The sequence below is a fragment of the Acanthochromis polyacanthus genome, chromosome 11 (assembly GCF_021347895.1).
Source record: "Acanthochromis polyacanthus isolate Apoly-LR-REF ecotype Palm Island chromosome 11, KAUST_Apoly_ChrSc, whole genome shotgun sequence".
NCBI lineage: Eukaryota > Metazoa > Chordata > Actinopteri > Pomacentridae > Acanthochromis > Acanthochromis polyacanthus.
In genome coordinates, this window is record NC_067123.1 from 20,135 (window position 1) to 44,523 (window position 24,389).

At 39.3% G+C, this 24,389-nt stretch overlaps 1 protein-coding gene across 4 annotated transcripts; it reads left to right on the forward strand.

Moving 5' to 3' along the window:
• Window positions 1–2,513: 2,513 nt before the first annotated feature.
• LOC127536285 (zinc finger protein OZF-like) lies at window positions 2,514–11,645 on the forward strand. 4 transcript variants are annotated; one of them, XM_051956215.1, is made up of 4 exons: window positions 2,514–3,438; window positions 4,971–5,072; window positions 7,844–9,127; window positions 9,495–11,645. In XM_051956215.1, exons 2-4 carry the CDS (start codon window positions 5,055–5,057, stop codon window positions 9,741–9,743), a joined length of 1,551 nt encoding a protein of 516 aa, XP_051812175.1. In that variant the 5' UTR covers window positions 2,514–3,438; window positions 4,971–5,054; the 3' UTR covers window positions 9,744–11,645. The 4 variants fall into 4 exon arrangements, with proteins under 4 accessions (XP_051812175.1, XP_051812173.1, XP_051812174.1 ...); XM_051956213.1 differs by lacking the exon at window positions 2,514–3,438 and adding an exon at window positions 3,507–4,639; XM_051956214.1 differs by lacking the exon at window positions 2,514–3,438 and adding an exon at window positions 3,507–4,513.
• Window positions 11,646–24,389: the final 12,744 nt, after the last annotated feature.

The window sequence follows — 24,389 nt, forward strand, 5'->3', positions numbered from 1 at the left end:
AGCTGATCACTGTTTGGTTTTGGTTCACTGTGGTCACTTTCCTCATCAGCAGGAGTCACCTCAAAGGTATCAGTCTCCTGTTTCAATCCAATTAACTCTTCTCCTGACTGGAGCAGAGTTCATCCTGTTCCACTTTAATTTGTGTAACCCTGGGTCTAATTGGTCCAGACTGGTGCCACAATTCTTCCTGTTCCATTTTAATTTGAGAAATCTCTGGTTTGATTGGTTCCTGACTGGTGCAGAGTTCCTCCTGCTGATCTTTAAATTCCGTGGAGGCTCTGGGTCCTCATGGTCCACCATGGAGTTTCTCTCCTGGTCATGGGGCTGATGGTCAACAACAGTCTTCTCATTCTCACAGACATAAGACTGTGGGAGCTCTGGAGGGAAAAAGAGACAAAAGATATAATGGTTACTACTGTGATGATGAGAGAACACACATCTGTCACTTTGTCCAGGACTGGCTGTCTCCAACAACAAATCAGCTCAACAGTTTGAATGTTTGATGCAAAAAGAATATGATGGTTTATAATAGAAGTCTTTGAGCCATGAAACAGCAGCAGGAATGATACAAGCATCTCAAATGACTGAACGTTTCTATGAACACGTTGTTCCACAGTGGATACAGGATCACAAAGTTCTAATGGTAAACACCACTGGGTACTTTTCTACACACCACACAGACAGGTTTGATGGGGATCCATTAAAATCTGTCTGAGTAAAGCTGCTGTCCCTCTTCAGCCTTCAAACCTGTCAGGACATTTGGATTTTAATGTTATTCTTATTTTACTGCTGGTTACTGTACTGTTGATTTGACTCATCAGTGAAACCCAACATGTTAATAGTGGAATGCAGTTGAACACATTACTTCTATACTCTCTAACTCTGTACGTGCGCTTTCTTTAGATCATGAATGATCTCTATACATGGAATTATGTCTCTGGACTGAAATGATGGAATGACTGAGTCCTCTGTCAGAGTTTTATTATTAAACTGTTTGATAACACAATGCAGTTGCTGTCAGTGTGGAGTAGTTCAGATAAACACTTCCAGCACCTCTGAACAGGAAACTTTGGTTCTTGCTTCCAGGGTCAATCAACACAACGATCACGTTTTTAAAACTCCACACAGCATCAACTAACAGACTCCATATTATGAGCCCATTCTCTCTTCCTCACAGTGTGTCTCAGTTCATCTGAACACTTCATGATGTTCTACATGCTAGAAGTGGAATTCTTCACCATCAAAACACATACACACCTATGGGCTGTAAGGGGATGTGTGGTTTCCAGATGACATCCAGCAGTCTGCGCTGACGATCGATCTCCTCCTGGTACTGGACGATGGTTTTTTCAAACTCTGAGAATATTTCTCCAGCAGCAGCAGCTAGTCTGTCGCTGATCAACTCTCTCAGATACTCAACTGAACACATCGTTACTTTATCGCTCTGATATTTCTCATTCATACTATAATACAGCCGTTTTATAGCTCAGTCCACACAGTAGTGAAGCTAACTCTGCTCATGCTTCTTTGTTTACATCCGCCGGGTGTCACACTGTGAAGTTCCGGCAGAAACACTGAGTTACTTTCTTCTTCCTCATTGAATTAGGCAGACGAGACGCATCACTGGCGTATTGCTGCCACCTACTGGATGTTACTCATAGTCCTTAGAGAATCCTCGATATTTTCTTATGCAGTCCTGTGGTCATGAGAAAGTTGAGTCTCTTCTTGCACCACTGAAGTGCCTTCTTACTTTTCCATCTTACCTTGAACAGTAAAATTAGTCCCCCTCTTCTTTGTTTCTTAAAAAGTCAAAGCATTTATCCCTCAGACTGACTTTAAAAGCACGTGTTGGAGAGATTGATAGAGCTGGAATGAAAATGTCTTTGGGGAATCAGCGGCTCCAGATTGACTACAACCCACTTTTGATCCGTTTTTCTGGGCTGATATTAGAGATTGACTGTTTGAAGCATTCAAAGAAGCTTCAATCAGGGAGTCCAACTCAAAGGAGAAGCATTTTCGCACAGCTCCTACACTCAGCTGGGGCGGAACAAATCTGCGGCTGCAGGTTTTGGCACCGGGCGGCAAAAAAGGGGACACACCGCAGCACGAGGAGGAACTGAGAATGAAAGACCGCGTTCAAACAAAGTGGCCGCGGAGTTTCTGTTGGGAAAGCATCAAGATCTGCGGCAAAACTGTGCAGGATTCCGTTACTTGCATTATTTTTTACTTTTAGACAATGAGCTGTTTCATTTTGATCAAAAAATAAACATCAATAAAATAGAACATATCTTGCTTGCAAAATTTTATACCGGAACGTTCGTCAGTCGCTCACGTCGACGTCATAGCAATGCATTCATTGGTCGTTAGAGCGTTTGTATATATCTATGGTTCGAGAGCTGAAATCCTCCGCGTGCGCACTGAGCACATAGCTGACTTAGCTGCTGCAATGCTAACTTGACATGCTCTCCCTGGATGATGCCACTTCTACTCAGTATTCTGAGAGCGACCGCGGCCTGCGGGATCGCGGATTGGCGCTCATCTGTCCGCAGATTGCTCTCCCACAACCTATACGTGGATCCAAACTTTAAGCCGTATCACTGCCGAAGTCTAATCACTTGGTCCTTGTGTCATTTCTGAGCGACCCTGAAAACTTCATTCAAATCCCCGAGTCCGTTTTGAGTGATGTGGGTAACAAGGAAATGATTCACACACGCTGATCGTCACATAACTCCGCCGTGGCTCTCAGCGGCGAGACCGAGACGCCCCGTCTGCCCCAGTTGTCCAACCACAAAGCGTGTTGCCCGTGGTAGGGTCCCGCTCAGGTGGTGGTCGACCCTCCGGACGACATGGACATTTCTCTCCACTCTTTGGTGGAATAATTAATCTAATTTACCTCATTCTTTCAGGGCTCTAATGGATCTGGATGCAACAGTTTCCATCATGGTGATTTGTCTGGTCTGTTGTCCGCTCATTTCAGCCGTTCTAATATGTTTCGTGATTTATTTATTTTTTTAAAAGTGAAATCGATGATTTTTTTTCTTTTTTTGTATTCCACCACAATATTGCACGGTTGTAAAACAGTTTAGCTCCGCTTTGGTGAAGAACATCAGTGAATTAATTGTTTATCACGGTCTTCAGCAGTAATTTTTATTGGTAAATGAGAGACATTAGTATCGCACGTCTGCATCTTCAAACCATAAACAGGAAGTGAATTCGGTGACATACGTGCATTACGTTTGCGCTGGGAACTGCTATGATTGGTGGAACTCACGGGAGGCGGGCCAAAATTGCGGGAAAGTTGCGGTGATTGGACAAAATTGCAATGGCTGAACAAATCACAAAATGAAATTCTCTGAGGAGAAGATACAAAGAGAAGGAGGAATTGGTGCAAATGGACAAAACTAACGAGGACAAGGCTGTGCAGCTGACGCACTTGCCGTAAGATTTTTATTTTCTCTCTCTGTCTCTGTCTCTGTCTCTCTCTCTATTTTATGAAAGGTTAAGGCACTTGGCACAAGATTTTTTTTATTTTGTCACCCTGCTCTCTTTTTGATTAAGTGTTTTGTGAAAATTTGCGTGCAGATTTGTTGGTCATTTAAACCTAGTTGGTTGTTCAATCCTTGTCTCAATTTGTTTTTACTGGTTTGTGTGGTTGTTAAACATGTTCTTAATGGGCTAGTGGAGTCTTCCATGGGGACAGGAAATAAATGTGCAATATTTTGTCTGAATCTCTTCTTTTATAGTATTAGTAGCTGTTGCCTAATGGTTGGGAGTCAATCTTGAGAAGGTTGTAAGTTTAAATCCAATACCATTCCATCACTCAAGTGCCTCTGAAGCAAAGCACCCCACCTCATATTGCACCAGTGACTGTAACTAATACCCTGTAGCTAAATAACTAGGTCTCCTTGGAGAGTGGTAAGTATGATGTAAGTGTTGTATGTCAAAATCTGCGTGCATATCAAAAAAGGTTTCTGATTAATACTTGGAACTCGGTGTCTTGATGGTTGTAAAAAAAATCTGAAGGTAGTAAAAAAAAAAGGTATTAAATGGTAGTAAATTTAACTTCAAGATTGGTGTATAAACCCTGTAAAAAAAATTTGGTAAAAATGCTCAGAGTAATTTGTTAAACTGTGATTCAAAATCAACTCTTTAAAATGCAGATAAATTCATGTGTGGTATAGTATTGGGTTGAATATTGCTCATGCCATGATTTGTTGCTTCAGTTTATGTGGTGTTGAGGTTGACAAACATAAACTGAGTGGAGTAGCATTTGCCAATGTGGTGAAAATGTCCATGAGGAATGGTTGTTACTATTTGCTGAATGCAGAAATGCGAACATTGTCCTTTTGTGTTCTGTTTAAAGGTTTTTCACCTTAATCTATCAACTAAACGTATGGACTTATGGAAGTTGCCACCTCTGTATCTCATGAATTTGCGACCACTGCAAAATAAAAGAGGGAAAAGAAAGAAAGCAACTGTCTGATTGATGAGTGGAGTCCTGCTCAAACCCTGGGTAGATGAAACATCCTTTTTCAAGTGGGGAAACTGCAGAAACTGTGAGAAAAATCATCAATGAGAATCACCTGTCATTGAAAGTGGGAGGACACTTGACACTATGGGAGAGTGCAAAGAACAGAGAGTGAGAGCTGCCTTTAAACAGAACACTGAGCAGTAAAATACATTCACTAACTTACAGCATGAACAGTTTTCTACCAGCAGTCCTGTCTTGAATCACCTGCAGTAGCATCTTTATGTTCTCTTTATTCTCTTTTTCCATGTCTGTTTTCTGTCTATGTTCCTTATTTTTAACAGTTTAAGTTCATTTGTATCAGTTTTAGGTGAAACTGAAAAGAGCTAAAAGTGAACTATTGAGTTGAAATGTGTCCTCTGTGTTGGCTGATGAACATATGGGACACTCTGACACTTGTGTATAGAGTGGTATCCTAATGAAGATGTGTTTGATGTGACAGGTGATTGGCAGGAGGAGGAGAGTCTGACGGAGGAGCAGAGGAATGTTGGCAGCCATTTAGTCTGAGCTCAACAACGGAGGAAACATGGATTCTTCACAAAAAGTGAGAAACATACCACTGTAACATTATTATCATTCATTTGTTCTTTAAAATGTGTAAAGTTGCTCCAGTTGGTTAGATGGGCCGACCAAAGCCAGGTGACGATGGCTGGAGAGATGTAGCTCTGCAGAAGCAGCTGTACTGAGGATATAATGGTGGACTGCTTGGAAGCTGCTTGTTTTTTGTTTGAGGCTGAACTAGCTGCTGATCATACTTTCTGAAAATGTCTTACATGGTGATGAAGATAAGTAACAGAAGAAAAGTCTTGTTTTTCAAGCAAGTTGTTCAGGAAGGTAAAGAGCAGCATTTTCTTTGGTAGAGAATAATACTTTTGAGCATTGTGAGTTTACCAGCCTTTTCCTTCTCAAGAAATTCAGACAGTTGAACCCAGAAGTTTACTTACACTGTATAAACGACACATAACCCTTTTTTAATTGACACGATCTGACATTAAATCTGGTAATGCTTCTCCTGTTTTATGTCGTTTAAGATGACCAAAATTATCTTTAAATGCCAGAATAACGAAAGAGAGATTTTTTTTGAGAGAATTTTTATGACTTTCTTCACAATCAGAAGTTTGCATCCACTAAGATTGCTATTCCTTCAAGATGATGTCCTGACTTTGAAAGCTTTTGATAGATTAAGATGTATTTTCAGGCACACCTCAAACACACTGCTTCCTTGTGTGACGACATTAGAAAATCTAAAGAAATCAGCCAAGACATCAGGAAGACATTTGTGGGCCTCCACTGGTGTGGTTCATCCTTGGGTGCAATTTCCAGATTGCTGTGGTTTGACGTTTATCTGTCCAAATAATTACATGCACAGATCAACACCATGGGAATGTCAAGCCATCCTACTGCTCAAGATGGAGATTGGTTAAGGTTAGGATTGTTTTGGAGGGAAATGTGCTCATCAGCCCCGAAACAAAAGCAAACGACCTTGTGAAGATGCTGGCTGAGGATGGCCTGAGTACACCATCCCAACTGTGAAGCATGGGGGTGGCAGCACCATGTTGTGGGAGTGTTTTTGCTGCAGGAGGGACTGGTGCACTTCACAAAATAGATGGCATCAAGAGGATAGAACATTATGTGGAAATATTGAAGCAACATCAGCCAGCAAATGAAAGCTTGGGCTCAAGTGGGTCTTCCAAATGGACAAGGACAGCGCTGGTGCAAATCTGAAACTGTGCACTACTGACTTAGAACTGCTTTCTGCTTCACTGTGCCCTCCATATCTGCCTCAGAAATTTCCTCAGATATTTGTGAAACTTGTCGATATCATCCAAAGGCCAGTGAAATAAATACCTGTGGGCTTATCCATCAGGTCATCCAGAGACCACTGCACACTAAAACACACACTGAGAGACTTCCATCAGTAAATAACATGTCCCACTAGATGTGACAAACTCTTTGATCTGTTACAGCAATGTGAAAGGTGCTTCTGCTCTGGGTTCCTCTGACCACAACTGCATCCTCCTTATCCCTGTCTACCACTGTACTGAAGCAAGGCAAAGTGCAGAACATCAGAGTGAAAGTTTGTCACACTCTGCAGGGATGTCTGGAGGTTACTGACTGGGACGTGTTTAAGGAGTCCTCAGCTGATATTGATGAACCGACTGATGTTGTGAGCAGCTGGGTCACAGACTGTGAAACCAGTGTTATTCCTGAAAAAACTGTTAAACTATATCCAAACACTAAGCCATGGCTTTCTAAGAAGCTTAAAGACCTACTGTACAGAAGGAAAACAGTCTTCAGAGAAGGAAATACACTAAATCTGTATAACCGACAGAAGGAAATAAAGTAGGAGATCAGGACCCACAAAAGACAATACAAAGATAAAGTTGAGTCTCAGCTCAAAATGAACAACCTCAGTTCAGTCTGGGACGGCATGAATCTGATCACTGGAACTAATTAATGCGTCAATGAGAGAGTTCAGCTCACTGGTTATAATTGTGATTTAGAGCTGGCTCAAAGTCTAAACAGTTTTTATGTCAGGTTTGACTCCCATGATTTTAGGGCTAAACATGCTGAGACTAAAAACTGTCTCATGTCAGCCTCTCCACAGAATCCCTTTCTTGATGTGGGCAATGTAATCTGGTGTCTCAAACAGTGCAGACCAAAGAAAAGTCCTCTACCTGATTACATCGGTGGCCGTTTATTGAAAACTTTTACCACGTCTGACTAAATGCCCAAGATTGCTGCCGATGTCCCTGTCTATCTTATGTTTTGTTTGATTTTTCTTTAAATGGCTTTTATTTTGCTTGTAATTGTTTTAATGTGTTTTTTTACATTTTAAAAACATTTCCTTTAATCGTTGCTATTCCTTTAACTGTTTTGTTGCTTTTGTTGTTTGATGGTGAACGCTTGTGTAACTGCTGCACAACAAATTGCCCGGGTCGTTGGGGTCAAATCCAAATTTCAGTGGCAGAATTACAGATCTTTTCTGGACTGGTATCAACATCTGGTCCCCTAGGAGAAACTAGAAAGTGTTGGTGGTGTGAATTGACCCTGCTGCCATTAAGACCTAAATCTGGACATTGATGTTGTTGAAGGTGAAAACTATCGGCCTCTGTAAATAGTTTTGTTGACATTGTGAGTGTGCTGTTGACACATTTCTAGGTTTCTAATGACAAAGCTGCTAGCATGTCTGCAGATTCTTGATCTTGTTTCAGCCTCATGTCCAACTACATGGAATTGAGACTTTTAGGATAAATTTTTTCATGATTGCTCTTCCAACACTGCCTCTGTTTTTATCTTTGTCTTTTGCTACAGAAATGTAAACACAGCAATGGAGTGAGATGTCGGACCTCTGAGGAGGATAAGGATGGTTCAGCAACAACAGCAAAAAGAGATGAATCACTCAGTTGTGAGCAATGTGGCAAGACTTTTATCACAGCAACAAAGCTCAGAATTCACAAACGTATTCACACTGTGGAGAAACCATTCAGCTGTGATCAGTGTGGAAAAGCTTTTACTCTGAAGTGTAATCTAGCAACACATCAACTCATTCACAGTGGAGGTAAACCATTCAGCTGTGATCAGTGTGGAAAGGCTTTTACTCAGAAGTGGAGCTTAAAAAGACATCAACTCATTCACAGTGGAGTTAAAACATTCAGCTGTGATCAGTGTGGAAAGGCTTTTAATCAGAAGAGTCATCTGGCAAATCATCAACTCATTCACAGTGGAGTGAAATTGTTCAGCTGTGATCAGTGTGAGAAGTCTTTTACACACAAGCGTGCGTTAAAAAGACATCAACTAATGCACAGTGAAGTTAAACCATTCAGCTGTGATCAATGTGGAAAGGCTTTTACTCTGAAGAGTCAGTTAAAAAGTCATCAACTCATGCACAGTGAAGTTAAACCATTCAGCTGTGATCAATGTGGAAAGGCTTTTACTCTGAAGAGTCAGTTAAAAAGTCATCAACTCATGCACAGTGGAGTTAAACCATTCAGCTGTGATCAATGTGGAAAGGCTTTTACTCTGAAGAGTCAGTTAAAAAGTCATCAACTTATGCACAGTGGAGTTAAACCATTCAGCTGTGATCACTGTGGAAAGGCTTTTACTCTGAAGAGTCAGTTAAAAAGTCATCAACTCATTCACAGTGGAGTTAAACCATTCAACTGTGATCAGTGTGTGAAAACCTTTACCCAACATGAACAGTTGTTGATCCATCAATGCCCCCATTCTGGTAGAAAGCGGTACCACTGTGACTCCTGTGAAAAAACTTTCAAGCACCAACAGAGCTTAAAATGTCACCAACGCATCCACACTGGCCATGATGTGTGGATATGTGATCACTGTGGCAAACTATTTGTAATGTACTCACAGTTAAAAGCTCATGAAGTGACCCACACTGGGGTTAAACCATACATTTGTGACCAGTGTGGGAAACGCTACAGCTCCAATGCAAAACTCAAAATTCACCAACGTGTCCACACTGGGGAGAGACCATACAGATGTGATGAGTGTAAGAAGACTTTTACAACTTTGGGTTCCCTGAAACGACACCAGCAGATCCACACCAGAAAGAAAGCATTCAATCAGTGTCACAGTGAGGTATGTAAAGACTGGTCTCAGTCACAGTGTACACACAATTGTGTATTGGATAATTTTGGATATTGCTGCAAAATTGTTTCAAAACTGTTTTGAACAACTGTGGTCAGTTGAATTCTGTTAACACATTATCAGCTATCGTTCAGTCTAACCTGTATTCATTTTGACACAGAAATCTGGTCCAGGTTAATCTGGGGATGTAGGTTAGATTAGGAATTCTGATGTAATCAGACAACTGAATGTTAAATTCCAACAGGTAAAAGTGTCTTCAGATGTCATTTGGGGTGCTCTCTATCTCAGGCAAGGCATCAGTTCTTCAATGCTGCAGGAAACACTGACGTTCTCTGTGTTTGTGTGTTTGTTTTCCAAGCAGAACAGAACAGATGGACAACACCCTCAGACTTGTCAGCACTCTTCCAATGGTGAACAGTGCTGCTTTGACCAGTCTGGACCAACGTCCAACCAACAGGGAACCCTACAACGACACCAGCGTATGCACACTGGACACAGACTGAACCCCTGCCAAGAAGATTTCTCCATGCAGGGTTCAGTAAAAGTTCTTGAAGTCCTCCACAAACTTAAAGTCCTTGAGATCCGGCTTCACAGAATTCAGGTCTAATTTCTTGTTTAGTGTCTTCATTGCTTCGTTGCAAAATCCATTAAGAGGAAAGCTGTCGTTGACAGACGTGACTGGTAAATTAATGAAACCATTCAAAGTGGTTACTCAGTTAAATGCAGGGCTTAAAGTTTTCCGGCGCATGGAAATGTACCATTTAAAAAAATTCATCCATCTCCGTCCCGAAGGCTCCAAGCATGTGCGTCATTGTGCATTCAGTTGCTCCGCTTTAATCAATCAAACTCCAAATCCTACATTAAAAAATATACACCTTCTGTCCAGGCATGCGACTTTCTGATGGAACTTTTATCCAATCACAGTTTTCTAACTGCGAGTGCGCATCGACTGCTGGGTGCACGATGTGCTGCACCCTCTTGGTTCGGCATCGTCAGTGCTGCTGAGCCACTGATAAGAAATAACAGTATCCCACAAACAAAATCCAAATGTGCAATATTTGTTGGTGGTTTTTGTAATTATATTTAAAGGGAATTACTGGAAACACATTGATATATATTGCATATTATTTATTTTATTTCTGCTTGGACTGTAGACCCATTCCACGTGTCCCAGCCCTGTGGCTGCCTGGTCTGTCCAGAGCGCACGGAGCTCCAATCTGTGAGTGGTGCGGTGAAGAATCGAGCAGCTGATCACTGGTCAATAGCGTTGGAGCTTGTGTTTAGCTCAAAGACGCAGATACTAAAGTTTGCTCAGACTTTGTGTGACAGAGGAGAGAGGATGTGTCTCTGCTGATTAACAAAGAGAGCAGCCGCTGCCGCGATCCCTGAGCCGCGGTGTGTTGACTCGCCCCATTGGCGTAAGTGCGTCAGTGGCGATGCGCGTGCATGTCCCACAGTCCCCATGGTTTCGCCACAAAATAAAAACAAACGGGCTTAGATATTGAATTTTAAAAAGTAACAAAAACAGAAGGTGTTGATTTTGTTTGATTTCTTAATCTTTCAACATTTTCTATGTGTTTTACAACAGCAAAAGGAAAAAAGGAAACATTTATTTAGTTTGCTGGATTTTATTTTGAAAGGAAAAAAAATCAAAGATCAAGCCATACGGATTTGTCCCATTATTCTCCTCAGAACATCTGTTTAGTTAAATATGCACAAACTGAATGTAGCTTAGGTGATATTAACCTTTTTTATTTGAGGACATATAGGATGTTTGTAATCATGAGTTAAATAGCTCTCAGCAGATTTTGTGACCTTATGCATCTGAATGATGTCTAGCCACAAACAAAAAATCTCCAATCTTAAGCAAATATTATTAGTCAGAACAGAACGAACGTATGGGTTGTGTGAAATGAATAATGGATAGATAGTTAAATAAGAATGTTCTTAGCCTGCTTTTCACCGTTTTTTCTTTCCAAAATATAGATAAAAAATAGAAACATTTAAATTGAAAGCCAACTGAACAAATTATACAGTGAATACATTTTTTTCCCTTACCAAAAACAAACAAAATGTGTGTCAGTTCAAATTGAAAATCAAATGATTTAAACTAATCACACAGATTATTGAGGTGTATCAAATGAGCAGTTACTAACATGTATGTGTGGTTATGTGCTACAGAGGGCTTCTTAATCAGATCTTCTGACTCCAGAGGAAAAGGCCAGAGTAGAAGTTCTTCAGCATGAGCAGTCCATTGCTGCCAGGACCCAGATAAACCAGATCAGGAAGGCCCGGACTTCTTTGCTAGTTACAGAGTTTGAGAGAGTCAGCATCATGATCAGCTTATTCAGAGGTATCTTATATTGTGAGGCAATAACTAAAATTGCATTTAAGAGTTAATACTAGTACTTTTATTACCTGCTGAAATACAAAGTTGGTATAGCAAGTGACATATGACAGTTTATTCTCTTGTAGTGTTCCAGAGAATATTAAATTTTTTCAAACAGTATTCTCCAAGCACTTATATTCTCTTGAGACTGACACTTGAGATAATGTTGTAAGTAAAAATTGTGCCTTATGAAGGAAAGCAGCATAGTTTTGTAGCAGTTTTGTTGTGGTTGGTGTTGTTTTGAGTTCTTGTTAAATCTACTGAAGAAAAATTATAAAATTATTAATAATGCATGTACTTGGTTTTCATGATTTTTCCCCTTTACACTAAAATAAATCTTTGCAATTATAGTGATGTGGTATTGAAACATTAACACAAAAAAAATCTGACTTTTGGCACTTTCTAAAATGCGTTAAGTTTTGGCCAAGTAAGGTTTTACATTTGAGCAACAACAAAATAGTGGGATCATAATCGGCATCATTTCCACCAGATGACCTCATATTTGCTCTGAATTAATAGAATCTCATATATATTGTGTTTTAGTGAGTTTTAAAATACATTTAAATACGTTTATTGACACTATAAATTGGATCTTAGAAGTTCAGGCTCAGGATTTTTTCTCACTTTAAGCCCTGATTTAATTTCTGATTCCTTTGTTCTTGATTTGATAAACTTTGCGTACAGGTTGTTCTTCTTTTTGCAAGCCTTTTTTAAGCCTGTGGTTAACCATGGGCAATCTTTGTATCTATTCTTCTTCTTATCATTTATAATAGGACAGTATTTATTAAATGACATAATGAATATTTCTAAAAAGTTCTCATATGCACTGTCAGCATTTTCTTCATTGTACACTGAACTCCAGTCCTGTTCCAACAGGGCGTTGAACAGCGCATTAGTTGTTTGTTCAGTCTGTAAATGCTTCTGGCTAGCTATCTTGAATTTTGTTTTTTCCTACATTTCCAATCTTTTATCGTGAACACAGGTAAGTGGTCTGATATGTCACAGATCAGCAATCCATTTGTGCATCCATATTGAGTGTCATTGGTAAAAATATTATCGATTAAAGTAGCACTGCTGCTTGTTATTCTACTGGGTTTTGTAATAGACGGAAAAAAGCTCATACTATTGTGGGAAATGGTGTGTTTTATAATTGCTCAGTGTGCATATTAAAGAGTTGTATTGGTTCTGAGGAATAGGAAGGTCAAGAGCATCATTACCATGGTGTGACTGTAATGAAACAAAGAAGATAAGTCCAGCTTTATTTTACTTATTACTCGTGATTGAAACCAAGGATGATCAAGACATAAAGTGATTGATAATCAAAGTACAGACAGTTTTTGATAATAAAGGTACAGATAGTTTTTGACGTAAGCTGTAATCAGTAAAGAACATGAGCGAGTTGTATGTGCAGTTTCTAATCTTGCTTTGCAGAAGCGAAGTCATTCCTACGTGAGCGTAATGACAAAACATCAGCTGTGACAGAGGACAGCGGAACAACGCAGCATCGGAAGGGGCGGCCGGCCTTGATAGATAGCTATACACACTGTTAGAGTATAAGAAGACTGGGTCAGGAACAGTTAGCGGTCTGATTCCATCCCAACTGACTGAACACTTATTGACGGTTAGGGACAGAGGATTCAGGCCCAGAGCTCTGTATCGCACATTCAATTTTGCTGTAATAAATACTTTTGATTTTAAGAAGAAGTCTCCTGACTACTCCATCAAAAGAACTGGGCGGAAACAGCCTTACACATATTTTGTTGGTTTGTTTAATTGTAGGATAGGCTGATTTCCAACAATTTGGTGCCGTGACCCGGATGGAGAAGGAGAATTGACAATAGACGTACATTTGAACAAACAACGGACATACAAAGGACTTTTTGACAACTTGGGCGCCCTATAAAAGGTAAGCAGACGCCTGTTGACATCAAAGTCTGCTATTGGCTATTCCAAAACTGTTGTCAGAATTCCTCCTGTGTGTTCTAGGTATACAAAATTGAATGTGCTTCTGGAAGAAATGAAAATGATGAAGAAGTGCTAAGGTTAATGGAAATAAAAAGGATGAAAATGATGAAGAAGCGCTAAGGTTAATGGAAATGGAAAAAGTCACTGATCCACAGAGGATAGAATCTCTGGCTGGATACTCTGTTCTGGGTTAGAAAACCCGGGGGGTTTAGGAGTCCCTCCAAAAGGTGGATAGAGCAGAGGGCCTATTCTGCAACCCGAAGTGTAATGTAATCCCTGTTAGGCAACAGTTTCTTAGGCTGGCAAATAGCCTGGACGGTTTGGTATAAGCCTGGATCGCTGACGAGTGGTTGAAAATACTGGGTTTAGAAGCTCTGAGGACGTGGTTCCCCTCTAAAAGCTTGAAAATAAAAATATAAAAAGACAAAAAACAGTGATGAAAGCCAGTGACTAAAAAAGTGAATGAAATGGACAACCGGTTTTTATGTGTTGTTGTGTCTTGTGGAATCTCACTGAGACAACGTGAACGGTACTGCCTAGTGTAACTGCGTCTCAGAGAGTATGAATGAGAGTGTGAATGAGGAGCTCATGTATAACTGGAATGAAAAGTAACTGAATCAGCGGACAGCCTGAAACCTAACGGTGTAAACATAAAGCTGTTGTCAGTTGAAGTAGGTTACTGAGTCATTCATTAGGTTCTAGGTGGGATTTGACAGTAACTCTAAAACAATTCTCAGTCCTGGGATTAGAACCCCCAGCAGAAATCCGGAATACAACAGTGTATTCTAGAAGCTTGATTTCTGAGGACTCTGAATTGGCTCAAGAAGCATTGATACTGGTCAAACACACCCTGTAGTACACATTCTGATCAAACATGGAGGAAGAAGAACAAAAAAAGGGCATTTAGTCCTTAGAAAAACAGTGGGAAGTAGCTGTAACTCAATTATTCAGCGGAGAAAAAACAAAAGACAGAAAAAAGAAAAGATTGTTTGATGACACAAAATTCAAAGAACTAAAAGAATCAGGACTAATTTTAGATGACAAAGACCCACTGCTGTGGAAACAATTATCAAACTTAGAGAATGACATAATCAAAGATGGACAGCGAAAGATGTAAAAGACTGGTTGATGATGAAAAGAGAACGTTGTTGAAGGCTGAAGAGATTAATTGAGACCTGAGGGATAAAGTGTGTTTTGGCTCATAAATGGAAAGATGGTAAAAATCGAGTGAGTATAACTGATGGTAAAAAGTACGTAGGGGAAGGGAGATGAGAAAGGTTTTCGTATGTGTGCACAAAATGTTGTTGTTGTTGAGATGGAAAGAAAAGAGAAAGGGGCAACTTGTTTGCCATGAACTTTATGTAATTAAAAGAACAATAAAGATCTGTGTAAGATTTGAAACTAAAAAAAAAAAAAAGAGAGAAAAACAAGCATTGAACGACCGTATTACCCGGACCTTCGCTCAAAGAGCTGATTATAGTGAAATAGGACAGACTAAACAACAAGACGGAAAATCAACAAAGGACTTTAAAGTAAGACTGGAGGCTGTGTTTGCGAGACACAGTGGACTGACAGACGACAGACAAGGGAGCGAACTTTTCCAACAACACCTGAAGACTGTTTTTATAAATAATCTCCGGCCAGGGCTGAAAAACTGGTTGACTAAACATAATGTAGCCCTCCCCACTCAAACCCTCACACAGGCCATGAATTGGGTAAAACATGCTGAGACAGTAATCGTAAAAGGAACAGAAAAGAAGACAAGACAGCTAGCGTCTTCTATCAAAATGATAACAAACAAAACTGTGAGGTGCAAATGAGACCTGTGGCATGTTGCTCAAAAAAAAAAAAAAATTAGATCCAGTAGTAATTGTATACAGGCAGTTATAGTAGCAGCAGCAGCAGCAGTACACGCATCTGCTGATGTGGGATTATTTCTGCCTTTTCAGCTTCTTTAAAAAAAACAAACCAAAAAAAAAAAACACAGAAGATACACAAAACATTTATCATTTCTTCAGGGCCTGTGAAGAAATGCTCTTCTGTGTTACAGAGATGAATTATCAGTAGAGGTTTAACCTCCAAGATCAATTGTAAAATTTATTACTGTTAGGAATGGTGGATGTGGAGAACCCAGACGCAGACATCACTGAGAGAACGCTAGGCATAATTAAAAGAATTTATTGAACTAAATCAAAGAAACCTTTACAAACTGAAAGCGAGACTGAGTGGACAAAAAACTAAACTAGACAAAGGCAAAATGGCAGACTAAGAAGGGTGGACAGAAACTAACACAGGAGGAACAAACAGGCTTAGACAAAAGCAACAAACAACAGAATCTAAAAGGATAAATTCAGACAAGAAGACTAAAGGTGGAAGAAGGGACAAAGAGGCAGCAAAAGGGCAGAATCCTGACAATTACAATTCATTTAGTACAACATTGTCTCCATTCAGTCAAATTAAACCAGCTTCTAAATTGAATACTAGCTGCAATAACTTGATAATGTAACTCCTATTATGTGTTGGTAACTTTAGATTTAAAACCGAGATATCAGTTTGTCTTTCGACACAGTTGCACTTAATATAGACTATGGTTTTAGACACTAAAAATGATGTTATTGTGTTTATAAAAAACTTTCTTACAAAAAGCAGAGAAACATGGATTGAATTCACAGTATCTGCACTACATGTGCCTTTCTTCCATTTAAACTTGTTTCTTACCTGTAATCTGAATTCAGGATGTGTATGATCACAGAAATCACTTTATGATCCAGTATGCTTTGTAAGAATGATCATAGAGACCTGCAATGGACTCAGTTAAATAGGAATCAAAATTGTTCATATGTTTAGAGATTTGGCATTTTTCAGTGACAAGCATTTATGAAGTGAAATGACGACTCAACAGATCTCAGCTCTTTGAAAGTTTATCTTTAACCTCAGAATTATGACATAATTACAGTTTCCTCCAAATTTAAAACAAATTTAGCAAAAAGAGCTTCGTCGTATATTTTGTGTTGGCCTAAGGTTAGCTTAGGCCAAAAGGGGGAATTGTGGGAAATGGTGTGTTTTATAATTGCTCAGTGTGCATATTAAAGAGTTGTATTGGTTCTGAGGAATAGGAAGGTCAAGAGCATCATTACCATGGTGTGACTGTAATGAAACAAAGAAGATAAGTCCAGCTTTATTTTACTTATTACTCATGTGATTGAAACACTACACTACACAATACATAATATTTAGGAAATCCTCAGTTTCTTGATGTTTTTCTGTATTAAGTAAATTGATGTTGAAGTCACCACAAATATAAATAGTTTTCCCAGTTATTTGCGAGAATGTCTGGATCATCCGATCATTAAAAGTCTTTATGTTAGCTCCCGATGTTCTGTACACTCAACTTAAAATATATTTTTTATTTTCTATGGATAATTCAACTGATATACATTCTAGTACATTATTAATTGCCATTGACATTTCATCTAAAATTTTGTAAAGCGGCAATACATTCTAAAATCCATTGAATGAGCAAGTCATACATATTTATCTAGTTCATTGAGATTCTTGATTACAAGGACTTTAGCCTCTTCAGGTGCACCATTAAGTTTAATGAAGATTTTACAATTTCTCACCCAAGTTCCTTGTATTTTCTTTTGCTTCTTTAGCAGCCTGGCTTTCTTCCGGGTTAGGTGCTCGTTGATAAACACGTCTGTTCCTCTCAGCATCCGTCCTTGTTTCAGCAATGCGTTTTTATACTTTCTATTTCCGAACCTCAGGATCACCACAGGAACGTCCGTGCTTCTTCTCTTTGGTAGAGGGTGACATGCCTCCACGTTGTCTTCTTTTATGTCAATTCCTTTTTCCTGTAGAAATGACACCACTTGCTGCTCTATTGAGCTCACCCCCCCCTCGTCCAGATCTCCTCCGTTGCTTCTGTCCGCCACTGCTTGTGCGTATGACCTCGGTTTTATCTTTATGCCACACAATTTGCTGTCCCGTCAGTAAATGGCATTGAATTCCTTCATGAAATGAACTGATTGGTAAAGTATTGATATGGATTTGTTTTCCCGATGCAAGCATCTTGCTTCTCCTTTTTTTCCTTCCCTGTGACACTATTGACATGTTAAGTGAGTTTTGATTTCTCAGTACACTGGAGGCTTTTATCTTGTCTCTGTTCAATTCTTTTCGTCTGTGTGATAGAAATTCAAGATGATAGAGGGATTTGATCGGCCGTTTTCAGCCAAGTAACAAAAAGACACCTTAATTTGCCTTTCTGAATGCAATGTGATTATTTGCTGAGACATTATTAAGCTATTGTAGTGTCTAAGAGTGGAATCAATAGACTTTTGGGCAAACTAAGATTACTTTGCCTGTGCGGGCGGTTTTATGTTTCACATTACATTTTTGAAAATGAAATCATGCACAAGTTGAAGGCGTTCACATCGTAGTAATGAGTTTTTCCACACTTTCTGAAAGCTCTGTCACTATTCTGTGGTTTTCTTTTGGTATTTCAGTGTTTAGGGTGTTGTTTTGTCTCCTTTTTTGTCTATCTTGGCTTGTCAGGAAGCATTACTCTGACAGCTGTTTTGTTGTTTCTTCAAGATTGAAAGCAGAGTTTAAGACCAGTCCTCAGGGGGCAGGAAAACAAGTATAATTTTGAGCCATCAGGCATAACTGGAGTGAGAGAACCGAAGCCCATAAAAGTCCTTCAGTGGACAAAAGAATGCTACGGTATCTCCTGTTCTTCAGCACAGAGCCACTGGCTTTTATAATAATGTCCTTTATTCCTTTATGACAATGTGGGTTTCACCATTTAGCGGTGGAGCACTGATTGTGATCTTGTGAGTGCAAATAACCAGCTATCAGCTTTTGTGATTCAGTGACAAACATTTAGCCGTTGTTTTCCCGCTCTTGTTTCTGTGCCACTAACCCTAAACAAATGAATGTTTGCATGGTTTTGGCCATGCGCATGGTGCCATGCACTGAAGGGGGCAACAATCCCTCAATTGTTTCCTTTTTTTACATATTTAGTGGGATGCAAGTTGAGTTGGGAGCAGCAGCTAAGTGTCCGGCCATCAGGTTTGGCTCTGCACAGATACTGGATTTGTTTTTTTATGCTCGGTTTTGTGACAACCCCTGATCATTCTCACACGTCAGCATGTTGCTTTGTGTGTTCTCACTCGGCATTCTCAGAGTTTGCAGAGCAGGACAGTCAGTTTTTGTATAGTTGGACATTTGTTTTCATCAGCCTGCTATTACAGAGGGACTGTTCTTCGGCAAAATAGTATTTTGTAAATAGTAGCCTACTCTATTTTTTAAAGAGCATCATTAACATCTTTTATTCGTATTTGTCCCCACAAAATTTTTTTTTTTATTTATTTTTGCTGTTGTTGTTTCAGCTGCACTACCCACAGATTATAGGCTGCTGTTTCAGTCTGGCTCTCCTGGAGCTTTTTGGTGTGAAAATTCCTCAGAGTCATTCTCAGGTCGTTTCAGATGCATCCCACCCATGCAGTCACACTGACTCGTGGATTACCATTTTCTTTGTTCGGCTAATTGCATTATTGTGGCTTTTTAAAATCCAGTAGGTGGTGTGTGAGCCGGTGAATGAATGTACAATCACTTATGGATGAGATTTATTTCTTCACATGTAAATGAAATGCTTCGTTTTCACCGTCTGCTGTGAAGTTTCCACAGTCTGGATGGGACACTTTAAATCATTTCACGGTGAGAATTGATTAGGTGTGGATTTTATTAGCATTTGTAATAAATGTAATCTCAGTATTATCCTGCAGTGGCCTCGGGTTATTTCCTGATATCGCAACGTCATGCCAGAAATTCATTAATTGGTGACTGATGTGCCATTTCTCAAAAGCTGAGTGACAAAGATAATGCTGCAAAATCCCTTCTTGCTGATATCATCTTTGAAATAGACCAGGCCCATGTAACCTAACACCTTGGTGGGAATGCACTCAGTCAAGCCTATTGTTTCTGCTCACATACAGTTTCTTGTGTGAGATAAGTATGGCCTGGCTGCAGAGAGAACAACAAGGCCTTAAAGCGTGGATGAGACATCGACTGTCAACGCCTCGGTTTGTCAGATTCTTAACCAGATTCGTGCTCAAGCAGCGCCAAAGTTGACGAGAATGAACATTGTAAACAGCAGTGTGTACGTGTGGTGGCTTTCCAGTAAGATGGTTTCTGATATCACATCATCCCAGACTAATATTCAGACTATTAGTCAGGATGTGATGAGCTGAGCTGGTGCCTGCTGTGATTCATGTAGCAGCTTCTGAATAGGCAGCATAAATGTTATGGCACAGAGGATGTGAGTCAGGACAGAGAGAATCCAGTTCACTGGGCCATTACTGCAGCTGAAAGGAAGAGGAGGAAGTTGGTTTGAAGATTTGTCACCATAAGATCTCTCTGTTTTAGAAAGGGGGTGGGTTCCTCTCAGGAATGTGAAAAGACCTGGGTGTTGGGAAGGTTTTTCCCCCTATAAATAAGACTAACTAGTCACAAGATTCAGTGTTTGAGGGACAGCTAGTTCTATAGTATGGACGCACAGAAGGCACAATGTTAATGTTCTGTTTGAATCACTTCATGTATTTAATTAAGGTGATAGTTTTAAAAGTTCAATTAAAAAACTTTAAAATCTGTATGTTTTTTTTAAAGTAAAATAACAGCAAATATCTGTAATTTTAGTTTGAAATAAAAGTGCATTTTTACATTCACACATTATATAATAATAAATTATTATTTGTATAAAATATCATTTTTGTGTGTTTCTCTTTACAATCAACATGTAAATTAATACTTTTTTCTAGGATTTTACTGGAAATTATTGGTAGTTTAACAAGAAAAGTAAAGTTATGTAAAACAGTTTTAGAATATGTAGAATGTTTTTATTTTACAATTTAAAAATTGTGTAAGATAATAAAATGTTACATTTTTAGGATTTGGATATCTTTAAATGTTGTTTTGTTTTGTAGTTTTTGTGTGTTTTGTTGATTTCAATCATTTAATTCAGTTGGTACTATTTTACAGCCAAATGTTATAAAAGGACAAATCACAATTTAAAAAAAAACAGACTTTTGATGTGGACATTTTGCACAGCCTGTTTTTCACAGTTAATATGTGAATTTTAAAAATAAATCTGGGATTTTTCCTAGTTATTATTTGTAATTCTGTAAAATGATTAACTATTGCAGTTTTTAAAAAAGTTTTTTAAAAAATGTATTTTTTCAGTATATGGAATATTGGCTAATATGAAAACCACAAATAGTGCAAAAACTTCCAGTCTTCACCATAGTTATTATTGAAAACCAGCATTATGAGCTAAAGTGGTTGTTCAGGGGCTAAATCTGCATCATGCATGTGCTGAGCCACAGGTTTGTGCAGAGCAACAGGTCAATCAGAAAGCGACCCTCTTCTCTTTGTTGTCCCTCATCCTCCCAACATGCTCTGGTTGGTTCCTTATTTCACTTCAAATCTTTGACTGCATCTAAAGTTCTGCTTAAAGCTCATTTGGGGCAGTTGTCCTACTCAGGCACTCATCAGCGGTGCTGGGAGGTGATACATCCATCTGCGCCTGTGACGGCCGCTAATCCTTGACAACTATGCCCCTCTGGCACCGTATCCGTTGCACTGCTGCTTGTGTGATACAATAGGCTCCCATCCTTTGTCCTTGAAATTGTTTGAATTAGCACAACGGCGGGGGCTGGGGTTGCAAACATCAGAGTTACTCAAAAGGATTGACAAAATCACATGAGCATGATAGCTTGGAGGTGGTAGACGTGTTTGACAGATAATCAGTAGTAAAATCGATACAAGTGACAGATATAGAATCAGTGCAGCCCTTTGAATGAGTCTAACTTTGGACCTCTGCTAGTGTGCTGTGCAGCACAGTGGGCAATGTTTGATCAGTGGTTTATGTCAGAACTGATCCCCTGTAGAAGATGGACTTGTAGTGTGTTTTTAAGGGATCACTTCTATTCAAATCTGGCCTAAGTTGCCTTATACCGTTATACCTTATTTTACCTTTATGAAACATGTTTGCGCTTTTATTCAAATCAAAATCAAATTAAATCAAGCTTTATTGTCATTTAGCTGTAAATACAGCAGAAGTGCACACAAGATGAGGCGAATGTTTCTTCAGGATCCAGTTTGAAACAATTAAACTTTACAGTAGAGAAAAAAACTTCATTTAATTTTAGTTCATGTTCTTCTACTTCATTTATCTTTAACATGCTAATTTTTCCCAGACAGAGCTATACAATGCGGGTACTACACTATAAACATTTATAAAATGAACATTTAGTGAAAGCTTGTGTTGGTGCACAATGTTGTATTATATTACACCACTAACACATCATTCTGGGACATTAATGTTCATGCTTTTAATCTTGTTACTGCTTTAGAACTGCTAACTGCCTGATTTACTCTAAAGAAGCTTGTGTCTACATTTATTCACTTAATTTAAAGTCATTTTTTCTATTCCATTTATCCAGTGAATCCTTTTAATAAGTCCTTAAAATGTGTTGTACTGTTTACCATTGATTTCTTTCTTTTTTTTAAAATACATTTATAACCTATTGTATTTTGACTGATGCACAACAACACAACAAGCCCTCAAAACAAATTTTTCACTTCCAGCACTCATTGCAAAAACTCTCAAACCTGTTGTGCTTGTTTGATCCATGATCCACTGAACAAATGCTAAGTAGGTGTGTGTGGCTGCATGTATGAGTGTGTGAGCTTAGATAAGCCACATGCAATCACTCGTCCCACCACCAAACTTGCAACATGTCCTAGTTGGACCTCCCAGCAGCTGCCCAGCCCTGCCAGCAAGAGGTGACTAGAAGAAAAGTCTTTACGTGATCCTAGATCCAGCAGATCATGTGACCTCTAAAACGCTGCTATAATCCAATGTCCAAGTCTGTTGTGCAGGTCACTTTGTCTTGGTAAGTTAAATCTAGGAATTTCTGTGCCATGCCGGTCAAAGCATTAGCAGCAGTTCTTGACAGGGAGAAGAAGTGGTTGACATTTGGAGCAACATTTGCCAGACAGCTCCACGGTATGTTTCTATGGATTGAAAGTGGAGGTAAAGTAAACTTAGATTAGCCATTTATGTAAATGCTCACACCCACTTCCAAATTCAGCTCTCCCAAGTCAAATACCCATCCCCCTCATGTTCTCCTCCTCCTCCTGTCCTTACCCCAGGGGTGTCCAAACTTTTTCACTAAGGGCCACATACATAAAAATATAGGAGGGGCTGGGCCACTTACTAGAATTAAGTATATAGCCTTAACTTTAGTCTGTTAAAGTTAGAATAATCAACTAAAAGTGGTCAAATATGTTATATTGTTGAATATAATTAAAGACAAAACTGCCTTCATCACATCTTTCCATAAATGGATCTTTATTGATTTATTCAGAAAAAGCTTAGTAGCTCATTCTCAGAACAGCAGCCTCAGAGAATTAAAGAGCACAAATAAATAGAATGCACCTTTTCTCTCAGAACACTGTCTATGCCTCACCTTTCTGTCTGTCCTGTGTTTGTTTTATGTTTCACTTGGGTGTGCACAGCCTCAATGGCATAATGTAGGAAACAGCTTGAAATAAACATGATAGGTAATTTGCCATGAGGGCAGGTGATGGTCACAGTCACAAAGAAGAAAAAAATTGCATGAAGCTTAAGTAATGACGCCATGGTTGGTTGGTGTCATTTTTGAGCGGATTCGCAGACAAAAAAAAAAAAGAACAGCAGCCTCAGATTTATTCTTAGACAGAAGATTTACAGTAGAGAAAAATAATAAAGGGACAATGGGACAGGTAAATTTCAAGCTTGTTATTTAAGTTGCAGCACACCTATTAACGTTAGTTTGAAACGGTTAACATGAACAGACTGAACTGGACTTAATAACAGGAGTGCATATAATTTAGTAAGTTATTCTTGTGAGTATCAGCTGCGCTGGGTATGTAAATCGGGCCATCCAGCTGCGGTGCTGATCCGACGCCGCTCGTGCCAAAAATCCGGACAAATGTCACTTGATCAAGGAGCAAATCTGCATCACATGAGATCAGCTGACTTTGGGTGTGCAGTGTGTGCGCTGTGCACAGCGGTGTGGGAACGACCTGCTTCGCCTGCTGCCTCAGTGACCCGGCCCCGGATAAGTGGAAGAAAATGGATGGATAGATGGAGAACAGAAATTAGCACCACAGGAGTTCTCGTGGCCAAGTGGTTAAGGTGATGGACTAGAAATTCACTGGGGTCTTCCCATGCAGGTTTGAAAACACTGAACTGTTTTTCTGCTGTGGCAGTAAGACATACACACGTGGACAAAATTGTTGGTACCCCCTCAGTTAAAGAAGGAAAAACCCACAATTCTCACTGAAATCACTTGAAACTCACAAAAGTAACAATAAATAAAAATTTATTGAAAATTAAATAATCAAAATCAGCCATCACTTTTGAATTGTTGATTAACATAATTATTTAAAAAACAAACTAATGAAATAGGGCTGGACAAAAATGATGGTACCCATAACTTAATATTTTGTTGCACAACCTTTTGAGGCAATCACTGCAATTAAACGATTTCTGTATTTGTCAATGAGCGTTCTGCAGCTGTCAACAGGTATTTTGGCCCACTCCTCATGAGCAAACAGCTCCAGTTGTCTCAGGTTTGATGGGTGTCTTCTCCAAATGGCATGTTTCAGCTCCTTCCCACATATGTTCAATGGGATTCAGATCTGGGCTCATAGAAGGCCACTTTTAGAATAGTCCAACGCTTTTCTCTTCAGCCATTCTTGGGTGTTTTTGGCTGTGTGTTTTGGATCGTTGTCCCTGTTGGAAGACCCATGACCTGCGACTGAGACCAAGCTTTCTGACACTAGGCAGCACAT

Coding starts and splice junctions, on each gene's coding strand:
- LOC127536285 (XM_051956215.1), top strand. Junction 9,128..9,494: donor TCAATCAGTGTCACAGTGAG/GTATGTAAAGAC, acceptor TTGTTTTCCAAG/CAGAACAGAACAGATGGACA.